The sequence below is a fragment of the Lipotes vexillifer genome, unplaced genomic scaffold (genome assembly GCF_000442215.2).
Source record: "Lipotes vexillifer unplaced genomic scaffold, Lipotes_vexillifer_v1.1 scaffold963, whole genome shotgun sequence".
NCBI classification, from domain to species: domain Eukaryota; kingdom Metazoa; phylum Chordata; class Mammalia; order Artiodactyla; family Lipotidae; genus Lipotes; species Lipotes vexillifer.
Window position 1 is genome coordinate 387,281 of NW_006780023.1, and position 11,368 is coordinate 398,648.

At 39.4% G+C, this 11,368-nt stretch overlaps 1 protein-coding gene across 1 annotated transcript in view; it reads right to left on the reverse strand.

Moving 5' to 3' along the window:
* Window positions 1-1,224: 1,224 nt before the first annotated feature.
* The window catches only part of LOC103070721 (cell cycle control protein 50C), a 31,372-nt gene continuing 21,228 nt past the window's right edge, over window positions 1,225-11,368 (reverse strand). The window contains exons 7-9 of the mRNA XM_007453202.1: window positions 10,496-10,636; window positions 4,761-4,970; window positions 1,225-1,668 (exon numbers count right to left, since the gene is read on the reverse strand). Of these exons, the coding sequence (XP_007453264.1) occupies window positions 1,478-1,668; window positions 4,761-4,970; window positions 10,496-10,636 (542 nt within the window). The 3' untranslated portion in view covers window positions 1,225-1,477. The remainder of the gene's footprint in view (window positions 1,669-4,760; window positions 4,971-10,495; window positions 10,637-11,368) is intronic.

The following is an 11,368-nucleotide window of genomic DNA, read 5'->3' on the forward strand; positions in this document are numbered from 1 at the left end:
CTCTTTTGGCATACAAGCTAACATTCACAGGTTCCAGAGATTAGGATGTGGGTATCTTTGGGTGGAGGTGGGCTGGGGCGTTATTCAGCCTACCACACCTGGTCACCTGAGGTCAGTGGTTCGTACTTGAAACCATTTTGGTTTTTTTGTAAAAGTACTTGACCATTTGGTGAATGCAGAAAGTTGCAACAGAGAAATGCTTTCGTGCCTGCTCAAGAGACAACTGTGTATTGGTACTATGTTTCTCTTTAACAATGAAAATTCTGCTGTTAGAGTCATCACAGAGTTAAGCTTCCCCCATCTCAAAAAATAAAATAATATAAACATGTTTTTTAAAGTATAATATTCTGGTTATCTAGTTATACAGATCTATGGAGTCTCTTGCCGTGGCAGCTTTACCAAGTACAGCTGATCCTTGAACAACACGGGTTTGAACTGCAAGCGTCTACTTATATACGGATTTTTTTCAATAAATACTACAGCACTACATGATCCACAGTTGGTTGAATCCGTGGATGTAGAACCACAGATACTAAGGGCCAACTGTAAAGTTATAGGTGGATTCTCGACTGCATGGGGTCAGCGCCACTAACCCCTGTGTTGTTCTAGGGTCAACGTTGTATGCCATTCAGTCACCTGTAAAGTGACCTTTAGCAGGAATTAAAACTTTTTAAGATGGACCCTAAGAAGCTTCCTTGACACGTATAATTCAAGTATCACAAATCCATGTCATCACCTGCACTCTAGAATACATCATCCCAATGTAAGTTTTAGAATTGTGTTGTGCCCTCAAATGCTGAGTACAGTTTTCAAGAGAATCAGTTATTTTCAGTGCTTCCCTCTTGGCTACATGGGTAAATTTAGGGAAATTCCTGGACTTTCTTTTTGGTGTATTGATGCATTTTGGGTGCTCACGGCACTGCCATAACCTTTGCTCGGCTTATTCTTAGTAGAGAAAACTTCATCTTGACTCATATATAATTGAATAAATCAATTTTCAAAAATCATCCTGATTGCTCAATTCAGTGTTCAAAAATTGTTGTTTGGTGAGTCTGTAATTTCAACCAGCCAATGAGGACTCACGGTCTGAGCCTGATTGATGGTTAAAAGGATTCGCCTAATCTTGGGGCGTCAGGTTTACTTACTCTTGTCTGGTGATGCCACCCTCCTAGGCATTCGCCTACTTTCAGGCACAAGGGCTTCAAATAAATTCCCGAGACTTGGTTTAGAGCTCAAGGATGATTTATCTTCCCCATTCCAAGGACATTTTACTATACCTAATTATGCCTTCTCCTCCTCCTCTTCTTCTTTTTCTTTTTCTTCACTCTGAAGCTCTCATTATTTATCTATGGGGGATTGAACTTGGTCAGTCAGTCCAGTTCCCCTTGATGAAACATCCCAGTCATTTTGAGATCTTTGGCTCCATTACTTCACCGTCCATTTCTGTGTTTTCTGCTCTTCTTTTTAAAGTCTGACTTTACTGCTGGAGGAAGAACATTTTCCTTTCTTTCAGCCTCAAGTGAACTGCCAACATGGAAAAGAAGGCTAACCAGGTCACAGCTCCTGTCACCATGTAGGCGAGACCTAAGAAAAGGCTACTGCCTCCACTCCATGTCAGGGTGGAAAGAACAACTGCTTTTTCTCCTTGGAACCTGTTTACAGGAAAGTCTAAGAAAAGAAAACTTGTTAAGGATCTGTCTCAGAACTTCTCAGCTCTACGACTACATATCCTAAATACATTAGGTTGAACTATATATATATACACACACACACACACACACACACACACACACACACACACACACATATACACACACACACACATATATACACACACACATATACACACACATATATATACACACACACATATACACACACACATATATATACACACACACACATATATACACACACACATACACATACACATACACACACACACACACACACACACACACACACACACACAATTTTTTTTTGGCTGTGCTTTTCATCACATGAGATCTTAGTTCCCTGACCAGGGATCGAACATGTGGTGAAAGCACAGAGGCCTAACCACTGGACTGCCAGGGAAGTCCTGAACCATATAATATTGCTGGTTTGGTTGGTAAAAAATGGTTGACTATTCAATTTCATATAGTCTAATCTTTACCAAGCAGTATGTTGTATTTTGTTGGAATGAAATTAAGTAAAAACAAGTCTTCCCTCTAAATAGTTGTAATCTATGAAAGAAATTCTGACACAGATAGATCTGAATGACTTCTAGACAACTCACTAGTGAACAAATATAGTTAATTTCTAAACCCAAGGAAATGAAAAGACTACAGATAGGTTTTGCAGCAAACCTAAATTTGCGTTTAAGGATCAGAATACCCAGGGTAGGCTGAAGTCCTTCATAGGCTAAGGTATGAATTCCTACCTCTCGGAAAATTCTTCAAGAGGAGTGAAGAGCAAAAAAAGTAGTGAGATGGCAAAACGTTTTTGGTGGGAAAACTAAAGGTGGTGCATTCATTTGGGATTTGAAAAGGCCAGCATCCCTCACCGCTGGGGAGAAAGTGTTTGAACTGGCTCTGCTATCGTTAGCATTTGAATGATGTCATTTTGATCATGCATGTGGCCTGAGGTTTTTAAACATCTGGTGCCTTTTGTAAACCAAACTAATAAACAAATAAAGGCTTCTCATAGCAACAGCATTTCCCAGCAAAGCTCTTAAAAGGCCTCAAATCACTTGGCAACATACTATTTAAAGGCACAAACTTGTTAGGAAAGCTAGTTCTCTTTCTTTTCCATCAAAATTCCTCACTGTCACCAGGTCCTTGGGCGCCATCTCAACTCGGCTGCCTGACTGTTCCATTAAGAGGGTCTTTTCCTCACACAGCGGGTCTTTTCTCCCTTACAAGTGGTAGCATTTTCTGCAGCTCAGGCTTAGTTCTCCTTGCATATTAGCCAGGCAGTGAGGCTGGACGGATAATACCCACACTAGGGTTCAACACAGGTGGTGCAAGCATAGGACTCAAGCTCTGGACTGAGGTTTTTTGCTAAAGATTTAGATTTGAGAGTTATCAGCATTAAAATACGACTGTGAACGAAGATGCCCAAGGAAGGCATGTTTCAAGCAGAGAGATAGTGTCTCCTTTGTTCGGAGCATAGACTCTGTCTTCTCCTCAACCCTAAACTCACTGAAATGCATTATGAGGGCAGCAGTACACGGTGGGCTTTTTTCCTGTGTCTTGATTGCTACCATAACTGCTTTACTTGTAAGGGCAATCACAGGAAAAGTTGATGGGAACAGAAGGTCCAACTTGACAGACTATTGCCAAGCAACTTTCAATCTCAAATTTTCTAGGAGGGAGAGAGAGGGGTTGCTGAAATCCTATTCAGAAGGTAATATTCTATGGCTTACTCTTTGATCTGTACATACAATGCTGTACAAGACAGAGCAATTTCTGACTTTCCTTTTCATAGACTAGAATTAGGGACCATGCTAAAGGAATGGCTGAAGGCAAACCATACTCCTGGTCAGTAAACAAAAGGAGGCAATAAGTTGAGAGGTAGAGATGGTGTCACATCAGTGGGGGTATCTCTGCCCAAGGAACGTCCCCACTCCCCTGTCAGAGTGGAGATGTTTGCGCTTTGGTCTAGGACCGAAAAGAAGAAAAGATGGAGCGTTGAACTGAAACACACGTTGTTATTCACTGACCCAAGAATCTCTCAGTCAAGTTCCTTGAGAGGTAAAGAAACAAAGGAGGTAGACAGTTTGGTGTTCAGATCCTCTAGCCTGCTAGGGTGCCTCGTGAAAAACTCCTAGCCGGTAACCCTGAGATGCTATGGGGTTGCTGATGCCTAATCAGGCTGACAAAAGCTGTGTACAAGTCCTGGAAAGACCTGCCTCTGAGAGAATTCTGCCTCAGGGAGAATCAGAAAGGGACTTCAAAACTAAGTCTGAAGACCAGAGTTAGTATAAATTGTGTTTAAATATATAATTTTTAAAAGATAGTGTTTGGTGTCATTTTGAAGTTAAGTCCTTTTTGTTCTTAAGTCAAGAGTTACATTTGTATTTTTAAATTAAGTGAAAACATTTCAGAATCTCATAATAAAGTATGTCTCCTAATGTGGACCGTATGTCCATAACCAAAGCACTGGCTCCTGCTAGCTGGCTTCGTACCTAATAGAGGAAGAACACAGCATCCTCACTGCAGAGCTTGTAGCATGGCTCACATGGATTGGATGAACGGAACCTGCCCTTGATTCCAGGGCTCCCTTGGTCTATGCTACTTTTGCCTAAAATAAAAGGTTCTACAATCTCTCTCAGTTTTCATTGCTTTTAGTCCATATTCCAAATTTACTTCTTAGTAAACCTCTCTCTCTTTATTTCCAGGGTCCTCCATGTCATCCCATCCTATATGGCAGGCTTCTCCTCATTGTTTTGGATCTCTAGGCCCAGTGCTACTTAATCTTTCTTCAGGGACAGAAATAGCCCTTCCCTCCTTATCCATATCTACTTACCTGATACTGCTACTGACTGTTGTTCCTTTAAAAACAACAACAACACACATTTAATTATATATAAAGTGGAGACAAACTATATGGTGATAGAGTGACAGTACTGCCTATAAGATAGATATGTATTTCTTTTACATATATATAGATTCGATTGATGAATAGAAAGTTATAGAATGAAATAGTTAAACAACTAGTATCCAGATGGACACTGATTTTCCTTCATCCCCAGAAAGAAAACTGGAATAAAAGGATACTGTAGGTTATGTTGAAACTATAACTACCAGCAGGTAAGCCTTCAGTAAAATGTTCTATTCGATGGAGTCGGCGGTACAGTTTTTTGAAAGTGGGAAATGCGGCTGTCCTCATCCACACAATGAAGTCGTCATTGATGAAGCCATTGTTTCCTGGATCCTCTTCATCTAGTTCATAGGCAGGCTTAGGCCAGTTCGGAGGCTTTGTGGTTCCTGGGGAAAGTTAACAATGGATGTGGTTGAGTAAAATCATCTACCACCTTTAGTTTTTCTTAAAATGTAGAGAATGAAACAACTTCCGTATTCTTGAGGAAAGAGGAATCAAAATCACAAAATTTTTTTTAAAAGTATGTGTATGTAAGCTACCTGAGTATACAACCATTAAAAATAATGGTTATGGGCTACCCTGGTGGCGCAGTGGTTAAGAATCCGCCTGCCAATTCAGGGAACACGGGTTCAAGCCCTGGTCCGGGAAGATCCCACATGCCACGGAGCAACTAAGCCCGTGGGCCACAACTGCTAAGCCTGCGCTCTAGAGCCGTGAGCCACAACTGCTGAGCCTGCGTGCCGCAACTACTGAAGTCCACGCGCCTAGAGCCCGTGCTCCACAAGAGAAGCCACTGCAACAAGAAGCCCGCGCACCACAATGAAGAGTAGACCCTGCTCGCCACAGCTAGAGAAAGCCCATGCACAGCAACGAAGACCCAAACAGCCATAAATAAATTAATTAATTAAAAAAATAATAATGGTTATAAGGACTCTAAGGAAATGTGGGGGGAAATGCTGAGGATACTGTCATAGGGTTAAAAAAAGCAGAAAATCATATGTATATTATGTATTCAAATATATAAAATGTCTAATAAAGCATTGAAAAAATAGGTACAGCAAAAGTATAATAGTGGTGGTATTCAGTGATAGCATCATGGGGAATGTCTATTTTCTTTAACATCATTAGTAAGGTAAAGAAAGCAAATTAAAACAAGATACCATTTCACCTAAAAATAGGTTTATATTTAAAGAAAAAAAGAATGACAACTATTGATGAGGCAGTGGAAATGGGAACTCTTGTACAGAGCAGATAGATGTATGGATTAACCACACTTTTGGCAATCTAGGAACATGCAGCAAAAGACTGAGGACTTGCCTGGTGGTCCAGTGGGTAAGACTCCACGCTGCCAATGCAGGGGTCCCGGGTTTGATCCCTGGTCAGGGAACTAGATCCCTCATGCACGTCACAACTAAGAGTTCACATGCCACAACTAAGGAGTCTGCATGCTGCAATGAAGAGCCCGCATGGCACAACGAAGATCCTGCATGCCACAACTAAGATCTGGTGCAGTCAAAATAAATAAATAAATAAATATTTTTTTAAAAAAAGATTGAATATATTTTGCATCCATTTTGGCCCAGAAATTCTCCTTCTAGGACTATATTCTAAGGAAATGATTATGGAAGTGCATGAAGATAGTGTTGCATGGATACTCCCTGCAGACCTGTACCTAAGAGCTCAAAGTTGGAAGCAAGGACGAAGAACTTGTAGAAGGGAGAAGGTGGAGAAGAGAGGTGTTGCAAACCTGTTCTAAAGCCAGGAAGCCTGGTAGGTCTGGGTGCTGTGCTGTAGGAATGCTGGGAGCACCGGGTGAAGTCTGTTGAGTTTACTCTCATCCTCATACTTCCCACTTTACCGCCCTGGGCATGCCTGTCTCTCCCACTCAACAGCAGACTCTTGAGTTCAGTGTCTTCCTCATCGTTTTTTCACTGGCATTTAGTCCAGTGCCTGGCACATGGTAGGTGTCCAATCAATGCTTGATAAAGGAATGAGCGATTCCAATGAAAGCTGACAGAAGCTGATAATAAACAGCATTTTGAATTTTTAAATAGTCAACAAGAGGAAGTTGTCCAGTGAACTTTTTACTTCCATAAAACTGGTTCTACTATTTGTAGGAAACCATTCTTTCTCACCTCTGACCACTGACTATTTTCTCCTAAAAGAAACCCAGTCTTATTTTCTAAGCATGGGCTGTAGTGCTTATAAAAGCATGTGCTAAGTTTGGCTGGATTAATCTGAACTATGTTGGTATACTTATGCTTCCTCTGGAAATAATCCTTTGCTGGAGAAACTTTCTCTCCAAAAACTGTGGCGATGTTGGCCCTTCCCAAGAATTTGATCGCTATTGCTAGAAGAATATTGATCGAAATCAAAATTGCCTTTGGTACCTGCATGTGGACCTCACCCTCTCTCTACTTCAGCCAGAGCTCATGCTCAAGTCAATGTGTCCTATAGGCCAGTGATATCCAAGTCACCCAGGGAGTGAAAAATGCAGGTTCAAGCATGCCTTTCCGTATCAACCCCTAATCCTACCGCATCCCATGTCTCCAGAGAGTATGAGAAGCATGGTGTAAGAAGCATCAACTTCTCTCATTTTCCAAGTTCAGCTGGGTCCTTGGTATTCATCCATTCACTCAACAATAAGTATTTCTTGATTGCTCACTTATATCAAGCACAAGGGATATAGCATGAGATCTAATCCCTTTCCTCAATGTGTTCACATAAAGTGGGGATGACAAGTATTCAAATAGATAATTATAATAAAACATGGTAACTCTTACAATAGAAGTAAGAAAGAGTAGGAGTAGGAGATAAGAGAAAGCCAAGGATGCTTTGTGTTATATGCTTGTGGTTATGGTAAGACAAAACAATAGCATATTGCCAAGTTCCTTTCAAAAACTGGGAAGTTAATTACAGATACAGTGACCATACATGCCAGTTTGCCTAAGACAGTCCCAGTTTATGTCTGTTGTCCATTATCTCATCTGATTTAGCACTTATCCCAAGCAAATAATGTACATATAATTTCAACCTTTCAGCCATGGTCTTAGCTAGTAGTGAGAGATACCCATGTACAGTGAACAGAGTGCTTACTTTAATTAATGAAAGATAACCAGTGGCCCTTCATAGCAAAACATAACATATCCCTGTGACCCCTGCCACAGTTTGACAGTACAGCCCATTAAGCCACAGCCTATGTTTTGGCCTGTGAGACATGTGGAGCTGCCAGGCTGCAAGTCAGTGGGGTTGGTGGGAAATGTGGGATATTACAGATTATGTTATAGGCACAAGATGTAGTGTGAAAAATAGATGCTGAGCAGTCTTGCTGAGAGTAGTTTGAACTCTCTTGCAACAGTGTTATTTATTATATGGTGTAAAAATATAACTACCTTATTGTTTGGTATCAGTTTTTTATTTGCTAGTAAATCCTTTTGGCTGTGAAGAGCTAAAACAAGGAACATACATGTTTAATGAAAAATTAAGCACAGTTTTTCTAAAGAAAGTTGATGAATGTGATACTTGCAATGTTGGTTGACATATACCCCCCACCCCGGGAAACGTCATGATGTCAATGACCATGGGAAAAATCAAAAGACATAAATTGCTGAAGAACATCAGAATCTACTTCAAAAGTCTGCACTTATTTCTAAAAGCAATTACACTCCAATAAAGATGTGGAAAAAAAAGAGTGTATTCAAAGACAGTGCTTTACCTAAAGGAGCTACAGAAAGTCCACTTCTATACCATTATGTGAGCATGACTTTTCATTTAGATCAAGTGAGTTTCCTTCTAGTTTCACTTTTTTACTAATTTTTTTTTTTATAATCAAAGGAAAACTTTAATGTTTTGGCTCTATGAGCACAAAAAGAACCTCGTAAACAGTTAAATGAAAGCAGTTTTAAATCAATGTCTTCAGATGTATTCATCCATCTGAATACATTGGTTTGATTTTTTTTTTTATTTGATTCTTCATGGAATCAAGGCAAAGCTTTTCAATATTCAATATTGGAAGATAAAACTGACATGATTATAAATATTACTATAAATTCAGTTAAAAAATTCAACAATCAAGTGTAAATATTTTGGTTTTATAGTGATAACATAAATGCAAATGTGGTGGAGCACAACATCAGAGTAAAGATAATTTTCTTAGTAAATTGAGAAATTTATGGAGAAATGGGCTTAAAATTGGTTGTGAAACATATATAATTCACAACTGTATCCAAACAAGCTACAATATTTTGTTAATCAAAAAAAGAACTGTAGTTGTGCAAATTTAAATATTTTCATATATTCACAGAGGAAATGAACTGTAAAATTTTTACAATGACAAAGATGTTAAAGAAATGCTTCAGCATGAGAATACATGTGGTCTGTCTTTGCTACAAATCATCAACCAAAATTTTAGAAATGTTTGAGCCTTCAAAGAACTGTTTTCTATAACAAATGATATGTCCTACAATGATCCTAAACTTTTTCTTGGTAAGTTTTTGTGGAATTTTATTCAAAATAGTTGTAAAGTTTTAGACAAAGTATTCTACACATGGAATGCCACAAACCTTAGTTTTTGAGGATATAGTTAATTGTAATGATTGAAAATCAAGTTTGCAAACAAGAAGATATTGAAATTTACCCCTATAAAAGCAAGGGAACAATTGAATATATTTTATAATGAGAGTTCAAAACGTGTACAAGATTTAATTTTTAAATTCTATAATTGTGCTTTGAAATATCTCAATTTATGTGAAAACTATTTTGATGGAGCTCCTATTTTAATTGGATAAAATTTTCTTCTCGATGAGAATTAAATGATATCCAGGAAATCTAAGATTTCATAGCATCTAAATTTAGTAAAACATTCAGAAAAATCATAGATATAAAAATTGTGAAGTCAAAAAAAGACCTTGCCTATAAAAATATTTGGGCTCCAGGCATGTGGGCCTCAGCAGTTGCAGCACACGGGCTCAGGAGTTGTGGCTCGCAGGCTCTAGAGCGCAGGCTCAGTAGTTGTGGCGCACAGGTCTAGCTGTTCCGCGGCACGAGGGATCCTCCTGGACCAGGGATAGAATCTGTGTCCCTTGCACTGGCAGGTGGATTCTTAACCACTGCATCACCAGGCAAGTCCTAGATATTTTCTCAGTTAAAAAAAAGTTATGGTCAAAAGAGAAGAATCAAAGGTGCAACAATCTGTAACTGATTAACCACAAAATGCACTTCAAAAAAAGAGTGCAGACAATTTTGTGAAAAAATTAAAAATATTTTAACAAAATATTTTTAAAAATACAGAAACCCAAATTTTTCATTAGAAAAATACAGGCGCATGAAATGAAGACAGATATGGCCAAGAAACTGATTAAAGTGTGTGACTCTGTATCCAGAATAATTATTCTGTTTATGTTATCTTTTAGCATTTAGATAATATTTAAAGTATTTTTTTAAGTTGGTTTAATGTACACAGGTATATTATTTTAATTTTTGAAATAATTGCATTTTTTAAATAGTTTGTAATAGAATTCTTTTATATGCCCATCAATATGGTAATGTCAATTTACCGATCAATAAATAAAACTTTCAAATTAATATATAACTTTAGTTATTCTAGGGACCCCTTTCACTCTCAAAAGTGCACTAGTTTGAACAGTAAATTAATGATCACATAATTATAGATGAAGGAACAAGTTTCTTAAAACATTGCCTTTTCCTAATGGTAAAATAGAAGGAACTGGGGTACCAATCATTTCATGTTTCTGACAGGTATGTGATGGAGGTGCCCACAGGTGGGAAATATTATAACCAAAAGGCAGTCAGCAAAGAAGCAAACAAGGCGGAATCATAAACATGCCCCCACACATCAAAACCAAAGTTTCTATAAAGAGAGGAGGATATTGAGCTAATGTATGGATCTTACCTGCAAATGCACTAGAAAGATTCTGGAAACTTGGATTCTGAAACTTGACATACTTGTCTGTCCACCACGTAATTCCACTCCTTATCATTGGTACTTTGATATGGATAGATGAATTAAGGTTGTAAGAAAGAATAATGGTGTCTGTAGCGAAATTAAAAACTGTGTTAGATTCAAGTAAGCATTTTTTGCCACACTTGGAAATGCACAACCAGACACAGCTGAAAAAGCAGGGTTTGAGTAGACTCTCCACATGCCTACATGGCATAGATGCTGGAATCAGAAGACTATTCTTTTTCTTGCTAAGGCCCCAATTATTGAAAAATACTCTTAGACTCCATTTGACTCATGTTTCCTAACTACTTCAAATCTCTGGTAAGGGAGAACTTATTTGCAAATGAAATATCATAAATCAGTGGATAATGTATACAAACAGTGTTTTAAAAACTGCCACTCATCCTACACCCAGCGGGACCCACCCACGATTAGGGGTCCATCAGCGATGCGGGAGACCCTGGGGGAGACGGTGGGGGAGGAACGTGAAGGAACGGAAGGGAATGCGGCCAGCGCTTTCCCTGTACACTTAGGCACCTGGGAGCCTATTGGGCTCCTGGGCCTAATTCTCTGCTCTCAGAGCCTCCCTCCTGCAGCGCAGAGCCAAAGCCTCGCCTCTACACCCCCACCCAGGGCCCTACCTCCAAACTCCGGAATGCCACACTCCAGAGGCCCTCCTTTCCACGTGCTGCAGCTACCCTTTCCCGCAGGTCCTAAGCAGAGGCCCTGCCCCACACTTGAACGTCACTCCCTCTCCCGCCTAGGTTCTGCCCTACCCTAAACTCCACCCCTGCCTAAGATCCACCCTGCCTAAGCTCTGCC